This window comes from Muntiacus reevesi, chromosome 2 (genome assembly GCF_963930625.1).
Source record: "Muntiacus reevesi chromosome 2, mMunRee1.1, whole genome shotgun sequence".
NCBI classification, from domain to species: Eukaryota; Metazoa; Chordata; class Mammalia; order Artiodactyla; family Cervidae; genus Muntiacus; species Muntiacus reevesi.
This window is the reverse complement of record NC_089250.1, coordinates 83,020,739-83,036,712: the sequence shown is the minus strand read 5'-3', so window position 1 is coordinate 83,036,712 and position 15,974 is coordinate 83,020,739. Positions and strand designations below refer to the sequence as shown.

General features: G+C 40.2%; 1 protein-coding gene across 1 annotated transcript in view; it reads left to right on the top strand.

Moving 5' to 3' along the window:
• The window catches only part of LOC136157210 (zinc finger protein 154-like), an 83,643-nt gene extending 71,256 nt beyond the window's left edge, over positions 1–12,387 (top strand). The window contains 5 exon segments of the mRNA XM_065919201.1: positions 6,855–7,163; positions 9,843–10,346; positions 10,881–10,996; positions 11,063–11,338; positions 12,302–12,387. Coding sequence (XP_065775273.1) covers positions 6,855–7,163; positions 9,843–10,346; positions 10,881–10,996; positions 11,063–11,338; positions 12,302–12,387 — 1,291 coding nt within the window.
• The last annotated feature ends 3,587 nt before the right edge of the window (positions 12,388–15,974 follow it).

The following is a 15,974-nucleotide window of genomic DNA, read 5'->3' as shown; positions in this document are numbered from 1 at the left end:
TGAGCCACCAGCAAAGCCCTCTCATGGGCTAGTAAAGATATGTGAATAATTGGATTTTTTTTCATTTATTTTTATTAGTTGGAGGCTAATTACTTTACAATATTGTAGTGGCTTTTGTCATACATTGACATGAATCAGCCATAGATTTACAAGTATTCCCCATCACAATCCCCCCTCCCACCTCCCTCTCCACCCAAATCCTTTGGGTCTTCCCGGTGCACCAGGCCCGAGCACTTGTCTCATGCATCCAGCCTGGGCTGGTGATCTGTTTCACCCTAGATAATAAACATGTTTCAATGCTGTTCTCTCAAAACATCCCACCCTCGTCTTTTCCCACAGAGCCCAAAATTCTGTTCTGTACATCTGTGTCTCTTTTTCTGTTTTGCATATAGGGTTATCATTACCATCTTTCTAAATTCCATATATATGTGTTAGTATACTGTATTGGTCTTTATCTTTCTGGCTTACTTCACTCTGTATAATGGGCTCCAGTTTCATCTATCTCATTAGAACTGATTCGAATGAATTCTTTTTAATGGCTGAGTAATATTCCATGGTGTATATGTACTACAGCTTCCTTATCCATTCATCTGCTGATGGGCATCCTGGCTATTATAAACAGTGCTGCAATGAACACTGGGGTGTCTCTTTCAGATCTGGTTTCCTCAGTGTGTATGCCCAGAAGTGGTATTGCTGGGTCATATGGCAGTACCATTTCCAGTTTTTTAAAGAAATTTCCACACTGTTTTCCATAGTGGCTGTACTAGTTTGCATTCCCACCAACAGTGTAAGAGGGTTCCCTTTTCTCCACACCCTCTCCAGCATTGATTGCTTGTAGACTTTTGGATAGCAGCCATCCTGACTGGCGTGTAATGGTACCTCATTGTGGTTTTGATTTGCATTTCTCTAATAATGAGTGATGTTGAGCATCTTTTCATGTGTTTGTTAGCCATTTGTATGTCTTCTTTGGAGAAATGTCTGTTTAGTTCTTTGGCCCATTTTTTCATTGGGTCATTTATTTTTTTTGGAATTGAGCTTCAGGAGTTGCTTGTATATTTTTGAGATTAATCCTTTGTCTATTGCTTTGTTTACTATTATTTTCTCCCAATCTGACGGCTGTCTTTTCACCTTGCTTATAGTTTCCTTTGTTGTGCAAAAGTTTTTAAGTTTCATTAGGTCCCATTTGTTTATTCTTGCTTTTATTTCCAATATTCTGGGAGGTGGATCATAGAGAATCCTGCTGTGATTTATGTCAGAGAGTGCTTTGCCTATGTTCTCCTCTAGGAGTTTTATAGTTTCTGGTCTTACATTTAGATCTTTAATCCATTTCGAGTTTATTTTTGTGTATGGTGTTAGAAAGTGTTTGAGTTTCATTCTTTTACAAGTGGATGATCAGTTTTCCCAGCACCACTTGTTAAAGAGGTTGTCTTTTTTCCATTGTATATTCTTATCTCCTGTGTCGAAGATAAGGTGTCCATAGGTTCATGGATTTATCTTTGGGCTTTCTATTCTGTTCCATTGATCTATATTTCTGTCTTTGTGCCAGTACCATACGGTCTTGATGACTGTGGCTTTATAGTATAGTCTGAAGTCAGGCAAGTTGATTCCTCCAATTCCATTCTTCTTTCTCAAGATTACTTTGGCTATTTGAGGTTTTTTGTATTTCCATACAAATTGTGAAATGATTTGTTCTAGTTCTGTGTAAAATACCATTGGTAGCTTGATAGGGATTGCATTGAATCTATAGACTGCTTTGGGTAGTATAGCCATTTTGACAATATTGATTTTTCCAATCCATGAACACAATATATTTCTCCATCTGTTTGTGTCCTCTTTGATTTCTTTAATCAATGTTTTATAGTCTTCTATGTATAGGTCTTTTGTTTCTTTAGGTAGATATACTCCTAAGTATTTTATTCTTTTTGTTGCAATGGTGAATGGTATTGTTTCCTTAATTTCCCTTTCTGTTTTCTCATTGTTAGTGTATAGGAATGCAAAGGATTTCTGTGTGTTAATTTTATATCCTGCAAGTTTACTATATTCATTGGTTAGCTCTAGTAATTTTCTGGTAGAATCTTTAGGGTTTTCTATATAGAGGATCATGTCATCTGTGAACAGCGAGAGTTTCACTTCTTCTTTTCCTATCTGGATTCCTTTTGCTTCTTTTTCTGTTCTGATTGCTGTGGCCAAAACTTCCAACACTATGTTGAATAGTAGTGGTGAGAGTGGGCACCCCTGTCTTGTTCCTGATTTCAGGGTAAATACTTTCAATTTTTCACCATTGAGGATAATGCTTGCTGTGGGTTTGTCATATATAGCTTTTATTATGTTGAGGTATGTTCCTTCCATTCCTGTTTTCTGGAGAGTTTTAATCATAAATGGATGCTGTATTTTGTCAAAGGCTTTTTCTGCATCTATTGAGATAATCATATGGTTTTTATCTTTCAATTTTGTTAATGTGGTGTAATACATTGATTGATTTGTGAATATTAAAGAATCCTTGCATTCCTGGGATAAAGCCCACTTGGTCATGATGCATGATTTTTTTAATATGTTGTTGAATTCTGTTTGCTAGAATTTTGTTAAGGATTTTTGCATCTATGTTCATCAGTGATATTGGCCTGTAGTTTTCTTTTTTTGTGGCATCTTTGTCTGGTTTTGGAATTAGGGTGATGGTGGCCTCATAGAATGAGCTTGAAAGTTTACCTTCTTCTGAAATTTTCTCGAAGAGTTTGAGTAAGATAGGTGTTAGCTCTTCTCTAAATTTTTGGTAGAATTCAGCTATGAAGCCATCTGGTCCTGGGCTTTTGTTTGCTGGAAGATTTCTGATTACAGTTTCGATTTCCTTGCTTGTGATGGGTCTGTTAAGATCTTCTATTTCTTCCTGGTTCAGTTTTGGAAAGCTATACTTTTTTAAGAATTTGTCCATTTCTTCCAAGTTGTCCATTTTATTGGCATAGAGCTGCTGGTAGTAGTCTCATATGATCCTTTGTATTTCAGTGTTGTCTGTCGTGATCTCTCCATTTTCATCTCTAATTTTGTTAATTTGGTTCTTCTCCCTTTGTTTCTTAATGAGTCTTGCTAATGGTTTGTCAATTTTGTTTATTTTTTTCAAAAAACCAGCTTTTAGCTTTGTTGATTTTTGCTATGGTTTCTTCAGTTTCTTTTGCATTTATTTCTGCCCTAATTTTAAATATTTCTTTCCCTCTACTAACCCTGGGGTTCTTAATTTCTTCCTTCCCTAGTTGCTTTATGTGTAGAGTTAGGTTATTTATTTGACTTTTTTCTTGTTTCTTGAGGTAAGCCTGTAATGCTATGAACCTTCCCTTAGCACTGCTTTTACAGTGTCCTATAGGTTTCGGGTTGCTGTGTTTTCATTTTCATTCGTTTCTATGCATATTTTGATTTCTTTTTTGATTTCTTCAATGATTTGTTGGTTATTCAGAAGCGTGTTATTTAGCCTCCATATGTTTGAATTTTTAATAATTTTTTTCCTGTAATTGAGATCTAATCTTACCACACTGTGGTCAGAAAAGATGACTGGAATGATTTCAATTTTTTTGAATTTACCAAGGCTAGATTTATGGCCAAGGATGTGATCTATTCTGGAGAAGGTTCTGTGTGCACTTGAGAAAAGGGTGAAGTTGATTGTTTTGGGGTGAAATGTCCTATAGATATCAATTAGGTCTAGCTGGTCCATTGTGTCATTTAAAGTGTGTGTTTCCTTGTTAATTATCTGTTTAGTTGATCTATCCATAGCTGTGAGTGGGGTATTAAAGTCTCCCACTATTATTGTGTTGCTATTAATTTCCTCTTTCATACTCATTAGTGTTTGCCCTACATATTGTGGTGCTCCTATGTTGGGTGCATATATATTTATAATTGTTATATCTTCTTCTTTGATTGATCCTTTGATCATTATGTAGTGTCCTTTGTCTCTTTTCACAGCCTTTACTTTAAAGTCTATTTTATCTGATATGAGTATTGCGACTCCTGCTTTTTTTTGGTCTCCGTTTGCGTGAAATATTTTTTTCTAGCCCTTCACTTGTAGTCTATATGTGTCCCTTGTTTTGACCTGGGTCTCTTGTAGACAGCATGTATAGGGGTCTTGTTTTTGTATCCATTCAGCCAGTCTTTGTCTTTTGGTTGGGGCATTCAACCCATTTACATTTAAGGTAATTATTGATAGGTATGGTCCCGTTGCCATTTACTTTGTTGTTTTGGGTTCTCATTTACACAGCCTTTCTGTGTTTCCTGTCTGGAGAAGATCCTTTAGCATTTGTTGAAGAGCTGGTTTGATGGTGCTGAATTCTCTCAGCTTTTGCTTGTCTGTAAATCTTTTGCATTCTCCTTCATATCTTAATGAGATCCTTGCTGGGTACAGTAATCTAGTTTGTAGGTTATTCTCTTTCATTACTTGAAGGATGTCCTGCCATTCCCTTTCGGCCTTAAGGATTTGTATTGATAGATCAGCTGTTATCCTTATGGGAATCCCTTTGTGTGTTATTTGTTGTTTCTCCCTTGCTGCTTTTAATATTTGTTCTTTATATTTGATCTTTGTTAATTTGATTAATATGTGTCTTGGGGTGTTTCGCCTTGGGTTTATCCTGTTTGGGGCTCTCTGGGTTTCTTGGACTTGGGTGGCTATTTCCTTCCCCATTTTAGGGAAGTTTTCAGCTATTATATCCTCTAGTATTTTCTCATGGCCTTTCTTTTTGTCTTCTTCTGGGACTCCTATGATTTGAATGTTGGGGCATTTCACATTGTCCCAGAGGTCCCTGAGGTTGTCCTCATTTCTTTTGATTCTTTTTTCTTTTTTCCTCTCTGCTTCATTTATTTCCACCATTTTATCTTCTACCTCACTTATCCTATCTTCTGTCTCCATTATTCTACTCTTGGTTCCCTCCAGAATGTTTTTGATCTCATTTATTGCATTATTCATGTTTAATTGACTCTTTTTTTATTTCTTCTAGGTCCTTATTAAACATTTCTTGCATCTTCTCAATCTTTGTCTCCAGGCTATTTATCTGTAATTCCATTTTGTTTTCAAGATTTTGGATCATTTTTATTATCATTATTCTAAATTCCTTTTCAGGTAGATTCCCTATCTCCTCCTCTTTTGTTTGACTTGGTGGGCATTTTTCATGTTCCTTTACCTGTTGGGTATTTCTCTGCCTTTTCATCTTGTTTAGATTGCTGTGTCTGGAGTGGGCTTTCTGTATTCTGGTGGTCTGTGGTTCCTTTTTAATATGGAGGTTTCCCTCAATGGGTGGGGTTTGACAATTGGCTTGTGAAGGTTTCCTGGTTAGGGAAGCTTGCATCGGTGTTCTGGTGCGTGGAACTGGATTTCTTCTCTCTGGAGTGCAATGGAGTGTCCAGTAATGAGTTTTGAGATGGGTCTATGTGTTAGGTGTGACTTTGGGCAGCCTGTATGTTGACGCTCAGGGCTACATTCCTGTGTTGCTGGAGAATTTGAGTGGTATGTCTTGCTCTGGAACTTATTGGCTCTTGGGTGGTGGTTGGGTTCAATGTAGGTATGGAGGATTTTGGATGGTCTCCTTTTCCTTAATGTTCCATGTAGTCAGGAGTTTTCTGGTGTCTCAGATTTTGGGCTTAAGTCTCCTGCCTCTGGATTTCAGTTTTATTCATCCAGTAGTCTCAAGACTTCTCCAACTATACAGCACTGATAATAAAACTTCTAGATTAATGGTAAAAAGATTCTCCACCATGAGGGACACCCAGAGAGGTTCACAGAGTTACATGAAGAAGAGGAGAGGGAGGAGGGAGATAGAGATGAGCAGGAGGAGAAAAAGGGGGACTCAAGAGGAGAGAGACAGATCTACACAGTTCTCTGTTCCCAAAGTGTTCTCCATAGCCCAGACAGTCACAGAGATTCACAGAATTGGATTGGGAAGAGAAGGGTAAGTGAGGTGATAGAGGTGTTCTGAGGTCGAAAACGGAGAGTCAAAAGTGGGAGAGAGTAATCAACACACTCCTGAGTAAAAATAGGTACTGAATATTGGATTCTTAAATGTCCAAAACTGATATCAAATACTGAAAAACAAAGATTAAAAATCTAGAGTAGAGGTTAGACTCTTAAAAATACAATATTAAAAACAAAAATAAAAATACAAAAAATTTTAGAAATATATATGAAGTTTGGTTTAAAAATAGGCCTTCTCCTTTTATTTTTTTGCAAGGTTATTGTGAAATGAAAAGGAAAATTAAGGAGTAATAGAGGAGTAATAGAGGACTTTAAAAGAAAATAAGAGAAAAAAAATATAACACACAAAAAAATTTTGTTCCTAATTAAAAAAATAGTAAAAATATATGAAAATTAAAATGAAAGTTAAGGAGTAATGGGGGAGTAATAGGGGATTTTAAAAGAAAATAAAAGAGAAAAAATAATAAAAGAAAAGAAAAGAAAAAAATTTAATTAAAAAAAAAAGTAAAAATATATATAGGAATTTCTCTGGAGCTGTTGTTGTCGTGTGGATTTCGTTCAGTTTCAGATAGCTCTTCGTTCCAGCTAACATTTCTCGATACCTATAGGCCCCTTTCCGTGTAGTTGGTGCTATCTACAGGGATTTTAATCTGTTGCACCCGTCCATTCTGAAGCGGTTCCCTTTGTTTATTTGGCTTCTGTTTGCAGATCTCTTCAGTGTCTAATTTCTGCCCTGACACAGGCGGGCAGAGCTGGTCTCTTGTTTAGGTTTGCTTGTTCAGTCGTGCTGCGGGGAGGAAGGGGCGCTGCAGACAGATATCGCTGTGTGTGGGTAGCACTCACAGTGCTCTGGCCACACTGGGTTTGCCCTCGCTCACGGGTGTGTGCTCTCCCCGTCTACACTGCTCAGGCTCCCGGCTGCTCTATATGGAGCAGGCCCTGCGTTGCGTGCGGTTCCAGTTTTCGGGTACTACACAAAAGTGCAGATTCGGTTGGGCCTGTGTTTTGTGCCTTACCTGGCCGGAGCAGCTCAGGCAGCCAGGAGCTTGATGGGCGCACTCTCCCTGGGTGCGGTGTGCCTTCTCCTCTCCGCGGTCCCAGCCTCAATTTCCACGTGCACCAGTCGGGTGCGTGCAGCTGGTGTCTATTCTCGGGAGCTGGCCTCTAGCTGTGACCCTCCCGGCAGATATCGACCATCCAGAATCTCAGGAAGTCTTTGGTTAGAAACTGGAGGCCTTTTGCAGTTTGCTAGGGGGTGCTGTCTCCGGGGCCGAGTTTGCCCCTTTCCCCTCCCCCCTGCCTCCTGCCTCCAGCGGGGATGGTGGGGATGGCCGGTCTGCCGCAGGCTAGCTCTTCTCTGGAATTGCTCATTCCCTTTGTTCTGCGAATGGCCGGCAGGTTAATTTTCTCTCTCTCACTTGCTATCCCACAGTTTAAGTTGTTATCTCAGGTTAGCTCCCTCTGACTGCCCTTAGGGCATTCGGGCCCGGTCCTTACCCTAAGCAATGCAGGGCTCCTCTCCGTTCCGCCCTCACTTGCTGGTGGCGGATGCGGGCGTCTGGGGTGCTTTTCTGCTGGGAGTTGCTTTTAGGCATGTAATCTGTGAGTTTTATTTATTTTTCCTCCCAGTTAGGTTGCCCTTCGAGATTTGAAAACTTCCCCCAGACCCGCCCGTGAGAGGGTTTCCTGGTGTTTGGAAACTTCCTCTATTATGATTCCCTTCCTGGAACGGGTCTCCGTCCTTAGCTCTTTTGTCTCTCTTTTTATCTTTTATATTTTGTCCTACCTCCTTTCGAAGACGATGGTCTGCTTTTCTGGGTGCCTGATATCTTCTGCTAGTGGTCAGAAGTTGTTTTGTGAAGTTTGCTCAGTGTTCAAATGTTCTTTTGATGAATTTGCAGGGGAGAAAGTGGTCTCCCCGTCCTAATCCTCCACCATCTTGGCTCCTCCTCCATAATTGGATTTTAACTGATCATTTATAATACTGAGGGCAAGGATCTGTCTCTGTCAGACTTATAGCTCTGTGTGCCACCCAGGGATGTAGAGAATAGTTAATAAAAACGCCACAAGTACAAGGCAGCATAAATTTGAAACAGTATTGAAAAGTAGGAGGAACAGCTGACAATTTTTTGTTCCATCAGTATTTTACTTAAGAATGAACTATATATGTGGAATCTAAAAAAATGGTACAGATGAACATATTTGTAGGATAGGTAGGATGCAGACTTACAGAATAGACATGTGACATGAGAACAGGAGAGTGGGATGAATTGGGAGATTAGGATTGACATAAATACACTGCTATGTGTAAAATAGATAGCTAGTGGGAAATTACTGTATAGCACAGGGAGCTCAGATCAGTGTTGTGTGATGGTCTAGAGGGGTGAGATGGATGGGAAGGGAGGGAGATCTGAGAGGGAGGGTGATATATGTATATGTATATATATATGTGTGTGTGTGTATATAATATATATATATGTATATATATATATATTATAATACACACACACACACACACACACACACACACACACATACAGCTGATTTGGGCTTCCCTCATGACTCAGACAGTAAAGAATCTGCCTGAAATGCAGGAGATACAGGTTCAATCCCTGGGTTGGGAAGATCCTCTGGGGAAGGGAATGGTTACCCACTCCAGTATTCTTGCCTGGAGAATTCCATGGACAGAGGAGCCTAATGGGCTACAGTCCATGGGGTAGCAAAGAGTTGGACACATCTGAGTGAATAACACTTTCACTTTCATGGCTTCCAGCCCTGCTCTGGCCAGAGTCCAATGGCAGCAGCAGCACTGAGGGACCCGCCTCAGGGTGGTGTGACCTTTGAGGCCATTGCCCTGTCCTTCACCTGGAAGGAATCGAAGCTTCTTGATGTGGCTCAGAGATGCCTGTACTGTGATGTGATGCTGGAGAACTTATATCCTCACTGGGTTTCTGCAGTGGAGAGGAGAAATTGAGGCTTCCTTTGAACAGAGTGTTTCTGTGGGAGTGTCACAGGCCAGGACTTGCAAGAAGCCTTCATCTTCTCAGAACATTCACCCCCTGAGAAGTGTGTGGTCCAGTCATGAGAGGCATTATCCATTTGGCTGAGAAGCAGGGAACACAACACAGCAAGAAACTACTGATTTGTAGGGCATGTGCAAATGATTTTATTTCAGTGCAGACCCTCAACAGCACCAGGAGCAGCACATGTAAGATAAACCATTAATAATCAGTATGAACAGGCTTTCATTTTTGAAGAGCTCCAATTTCCATGTGTAAGAGGAACCTTTAACCAGCAAGAAATTTAGGGATGACTTCTGAGCCACTTCAGAACATCTGAAGGAACAGGTCAGTCACATTGGGGAGAAGCCAAATACAGTCACCCACTGCATGGAAACTTTACAAAGCAAAAAAATCATTGTACCAGGGAAGAATGCAAGAAAGTCTTCAGCCCAAACACACACTTGTTCAGGACCAGACTGCCTACACTGAAAGACAATGTTTTGTGTGCAGTAAATGTGGGGGGAAACTCAAGTATAGATCATCATTTATTGTGCACCAAAAAGTCCACACTGGTGACAGGCTTTATGAGTGTGGTGACTGTGAAAATCTTTTAGAGGAAGTTCAGCCCTCATTCAAAATCAAAGAATTCATACTAGGGCAAGGCAGTACAAGTGCAGCAAGTGTGGGAAATCCTTTAGCCTAGAATTTTTCCTCATTTATCCTCAGAGGAGTAACACTGGAGAAAATTGCCATGGTTGCTATCATTGTGCACAATCTTCTGGCCATAGCTCCATCTTTATTCAGCAATGGACAGTTCACACTGGAGAAATGAGTTATGAATGCCCTGAATGTAGAAAGTCATTTAAATGAAAATCTGATGTAATTGAACATTTGAGGGTTCATACAAGAGAAAGGCCTTATGAGTGCAGTGATTGTGGGAAATCTTTTACTTCTAGCTCTGCCCTCCATTATCGTCAGAGAGTTCACACTAGAGAGAAGACTCATAAATGTGGGGAATGTGGAAAGTCTTTTACCTCTAGCTCTGGCCTGCATTATCATCAGAGAATTTACACAGGAGAAAGGCCATATGAGTGTACTGATTGTGGGAGGTCTTTTACCCAAATAAATGACCTCATTATATACCGAAGAATTCACACAGGAGAAAGGTCTTATGAGTGCAGTGAATGTGGGAAATCCTTTAGCCATAAGTCTTTCCTATCTCAACACCAGAAAGTTCACACTGGAGAAAGGGCCTTTGAATGTAGTGAATGTGGGAAATCTTTTACCTGTGGTTCTTCCCTCTGTTATCATCAGAGAGTTCATACACGAGAAAAACCTTATGAGTGCAGTGACTGTGGGAAATCCTTTATCAATGGACCAATACTCATTGACACTGTAGAGTTAACACAGGAGAAAGGCCTTATGAGTGCAGCAAATGTTTTACCTCTAACTCTTGATGCTTTTGGACTGTGGTGTTGGAGAAGACTCTTGAGAGTCCCTTGGACTGCAAGGAGATCCAACTAGTCCATCCTAAAGGAGATCAGTCCTGGGTGTTCATTGGAAGGATTGATGCTGAAGCTGAAACTCCAATATTTTGGCCACCTCATGCGAAGAGTTGACTCATTGGAAAAGACCCTGATGCTGGGAGGGATTGGGGGCAGGAGGAGAGGAGGAAGACAGAGGATGAGATAGCTGGATGGCATCATTGACTCGATGGACATGAGTTTGGGTAAATTCTGGGAGTCAGTGATGAACAGGGAGGCCTGGCGTGCTGTGATTCATGGGGACACAAAGAGTCAGAAACGACTGAGTGACTGAACTGAACGGAACTACCCTCCATTGTCATCAGAGAGTTCACACAGTAGAAAGGACATTTTACTGAAGTGAATGTGGGAAATCTTGTAGGGATAGTTCCCAACTGAATAACACCTGAGAGTTCACACTGGAGAAAAGCCTTATGAATGTACTGATTGTGGGAGATCCTTTAGCCAGAGTTCATACCTCTCTAAACACTAGAGAGTTCACACTGGAGAAAGGCCTTATGAGTACAGTGAATGTGAGATGTCTTTTACTTTTGTCTCTGCCCTTGGCTGTCATCAGAGGGTAGACAATGGAGAATGGCCTTATAAGTGCAGTGACTGTGGGAAATCTTTTACCAATAGCTCAGTACTCATTCGACATTGGAGAGTTCATACAGGAGTAAGGCCTCATGAATGTAGTGACTGTGGGAAATCCTTTACTCAAAGAATTCACCTCATTATTCATCAGAGAGTTCACACAGAAGAAAGGCCTTATGAATGCAGTGAATGTGGGAAGTCTTTTACCTCTCATTCCACCCTTCATTATCATCAGAGAGTTCATACCAGAGAAAAGCTATATGACTGCCTCAGATGTAGGAATTCTTTTAGCCAAAAATCTCTCAGCACGAGAGAATTCACACTGGCAAAAGGCCTTAGATATATAAGAAATGTATAGTTTCCTTGTTCAGTGTAATGACACTGGACAAAACCGCGAGACATTAGTTGCCTCATAAATCCAAACACCAAGAGTAAAGAGATTCTTCATAATTACATGAAGCACATGTAACTGTGTTGCACACTAATCTGCTCTTAATAGATTAACATCACTTGCAGTTTCTGTCACCAAATTCATTTCACCTCTAACCTGGCAGGTCTCCACAGTATCCATCAGTCAGTACCCCAGCAAGTTCAGGGAACTCCACCCTGTTCTCTCATATGTTGGAGGAAATTAGGATTAGCCTGAATCCTTGGAATGTCTTCCTTCCCTTTCTGAACAGTTTTTGCATTGGCCTGATGCAGTATTGGCCCAGAGAACATCAGGAGTTCATCTGGGAACATGCAGAGAAGGACCACAATTTCCAGGGACATGTTGGTATGAAGATACTTGTGATGAATTTTTCTAGCCTCTGAGTCACCAATTAAGAATTGCCAGGCATTGCTGGCAAATCTGCCTGACCATTGCTTTGGTTTGTACAATAACAAAGACTCTACTGTTTAAGTCCTCCTTAATCTTGGACATTCCATTTACCATGTAGTGTGTTTTATAAACTGAATTGGGCTCTACAAGCATGAAGAGGTGTGAAAATTTCATGTGGGTATCAAGCTTTCTGTGCCTCAGAGGAGTAAACCCAGAGGCAGAAATTAGCTTACTAGTTTTTGCCAAATTTGCATTTCTTCCCATGGCCTCCTGTGAAAGACTGCATAGCTTTCTTGTCCTCATTTCAGACCTGGATGCTATGATGAGTTTCAGGAGACTTAGATCACCCTGAGGAGGGGTCAGATGTGACAACATAACTGTTTCTGGGAACAGCATAAATATTTTCTTTTGTTCACAGGGGATGTCAGCAGTGCTGAGGGGAATTCCCACCCCCCACCCCCACCCCCAGATCCTACCAAGAGTGCGGCAGGTAGAAAAGAATAAAGATAGAGAAAAGGAGAATCTATTCCACAAATGTATCTGTGACCCAGGTCACATTCCTGTTGATTCAGGTGGAAGGTCCTTCATTGCTCACTCTATTTGCTATCTTTGAGGTAAAACTGATCCACAAAGGGCCTGAGAAAGTGGAATGAATGTAGGATTGCCAAACCTACTTTCCAGAAAGTTGGACATAGAGGTTTTTTTGTTTTTTTGTTTGTTTTAAAATTGTGGATAATTTCAAAAGCTATCTGATGAGTTCTGAAATACTTATGGAAGTAAAACCATTATCACAGTCATGGTAATGGCTATGTTACTGTATGTTTATTTCATGACCTTTTATACTCTCTCTCCTTGCCCTCCACAGCCCTCCATGTAACCATTGATTTATGTTCCATTATAACAGATCATGTTGCATTTTCTAGAATTCATATGATGGGAATCAAAGTATTCACTCTTTCTCCTGCTTTTATTTATGCTGCATAAATACTTGAAGAGTCATCAATAATGTATGAGTGGCTCAGACTTTTTTTTCTAAGAAATATTCTTGCTTTTGGATATACCACTATTATCCATTCATTTGCTTATGGACATTTTCAGTTTTCCTAATTTTTGACTATTGAAAAAAAAAGCTGGTAAAACATTTGTGTATAATTCTTTATGTGGATATATGTTTCATTTATCTTTTCTTCAATAACTCAGAGTGCAAGGTGTGAGTCATAAGATAGGTGAGTGTTAACTTTAACAAATTAGCAAATTATGGTCTGAACTAATTATACCTTTTCTTTCTTTCTTTCTTTTTTTTTTTTTTTTTTTTGCCACACTGCATGGCTTGTGGGATCTTAATTTCCTAACTAGGGATTGAACCTGGGCCCTGAGCAGTGAACAGCTGGGGTCCTAGCCACTGGACTGCTTGGGAATTTTTTTTTTTTTTTTCATTATTCCCAGCAGTGTTTGAGAGGTCCATTTCCTCCTGTATCCTAGTGAATACTTCACTTGGTCAATCTTTTTTTTTTTTTTTTTTAAGGAAGCTGTCACTTTAATATATGGTGCATATATGTATTTACATAAATAGGGTAGAGGATAAACTTCCAGGATATTAGTTTTTATTAGGAATATGCTTATCTTTTTAAAAAATTATTATTTTTCCTCTGATCCATTATTCTTAATTTCGATCCTTTTGATAAGTTTGTCATGCTATCTCACTGTTGTTTTATTTTCATTTCCCTAAGGATTCATGATCATTTTTTCAGATGTGTATTTACTATCTCTATATCTTTAGTGAAATGTTTATATTTGCCACCTAGTCTACGACTTAGGGCTATTTTCTTCCTTTCAGAAAAGAACAGTGAAACAGACAAATCATATAGGAATTTCACTCATTTTGTGACTTTTTAACTTATGCAGTATTTTAATACCAGAGTAATGTGTTCTATTTTTTTCAGTTTTTTAATGCTATGTCCAGTGTATTGGACATCATCACTTTTAATCTGTTATTAATGTACTCTCCATCACTTTCTAAAGTCCAGGCATTTAACAAAACCAAAAATCTTTCCTTAAAAAAACAAACAAACAAGCAAAAACACTAATGACAAGTGTTACCTGAAAATATCCTATAAACCTGCACTGCCCAATACAGAGCTGTTAACCACTGTCCCTACTGAGCACTTGAAATGTGACTGATCCAACCTGAGATATACTCTCAGAGTAAAATGCACTGTAATCCAAAAGTAGGATAACAAGATGTAAAACATGTCCTAGTAATATTCCATTAATTACATGTTAACATAATAAAGATTTGGATATGTAGATGTGCTGGTGAGGGACTGATTTGATCAATAAATTATTTTCTATCCAATTTGATCAGTAATTTCTTTTCTATTCAATTATACCAATGCCTATCCTAATTGGCCCACTGCAAAATGTAGCCAATTATATCACTACTGGTAAAAAATAAAAGTCCAGTTGTTATTACAACATAGTGCATTAAGATCTAGCTTGACTCTGAAAGGTTTACTTTTCCTGTATATTAATGACTTTACTTTGATTTTAAATAATAAAGAATAAGTGCTTTTAGATAAAAGTTGGATAAGAATCCATATACCGAAATGTGAGTGGGAAATTAATGCCTAATACTTAAAGTTCTGCCCACTGGGCAGGGGGAGGGGGTGGGGTGGGGGACTTCCAGAGACACTGCCCAGCAATCTGTGAATTAACAAGCCTTCTGGGTTTCTCTGACATCTACTAATTTTTGAAAACCTCTGCCCTCAAAGTAATTTGAAATCATTTCTTCTGGAAGAAGAATCCCAACCTTGTAGAAATGGCTGGATAATTTGATGATTGTTTTACCAGAGATTTCCATCTCAGTAGTTTCCTTTTAACAAATTGGGGGTGTGTGTGGGAGAGGAGGTTGGCCCCAAGATGGCAGAGGAATAGGACAGGGAGACCACTTTCTCCACCACAAATTCATCAGAAGATCATTTGAATGCTGAGAAGCTTCCAAAAAACAACTTCTGAATGCTGGCAGAGGACACCAGACATCCAGAAAAGCAGCCCATTCTCTTCGAAAAGAAGTAGAACAAAATATAAAAGACAAAAAGAGAGACATTCTGGGGAAGGAGTTGTGAAGGAGGAGAAGTTTCCAAACAGCAGGAAGTCCTCTCACCAGTGGGTCTTTAGGGAGTTTTGGAATCTCAGAGGGAAACATAACTGGGAGAAAAAACAAAAAAAAACAAAAACAAATTGCCTAACTGAAACCCAGCAGAGAAGTAGCCCAGACGCTGTCTTCCACCACCAGCCAGCTGGGGCTGGACAGGGAGGCGTGGGTTGTGTACTGAGGGTAAGGACTGGGACTGAATGCCCTGAGGGCAATCTGAGGGAGCTAACGTGAAGTAGCAGCCCAAACTGTGGATAGCCAGAGAGAGAGGAAAAAGAGAGAGAGAACTTTCCCATGAAAGACTCTAACCTAATACACAGCCTGGCTCACTCACAGAACAAAGGATTGAGTGAATATGAAAGGAGAGCTGGTCAACTGCATACAGGCCACTCCCCCATCACCCAAGGCAGAGAGGCAGGCATGCAACAGCCAGAGCTGGAAGACAAGGGCAATCTCGTCCCCAGAGACTGGCATCCTCAACCCAACTGTGATCAGGCTCCCAGTTGCTAACCACGTCTTCCTGGGATCCTGAATTGTTGACAACTGCCAGGAGAGTCTAAACCTGAGATCAGCCCCCCAGAGGAGACACATGGCACACCTGGAACAGTGTGCTTGCCAAGCACCTGGTCATCTGAGCGGCTCAGACCTGGGAAGGTCAAAGAATGCACACCCAACCGAGTCTGTGCACTTGAGGAGTACATGAGAACCTGAACCTGAGCAGCTCAGACCTGGAATGTGCATGAAACGCAGGGTCCATTTTGGGCAGTACTCCTGTAGAGCACCCTGGAGCCTGAGCAGTGTAAACTAGGAAAACACACGCTGCCATGACCCAAGGAAAACCCAGTGTGGTCCATACAGGGTGAGCACTCTTGGTACACACCAGTGATATTCGTTTGCAGTGTTCCTCCCTCCCCACAGCACAACTGAATAAGTGAGC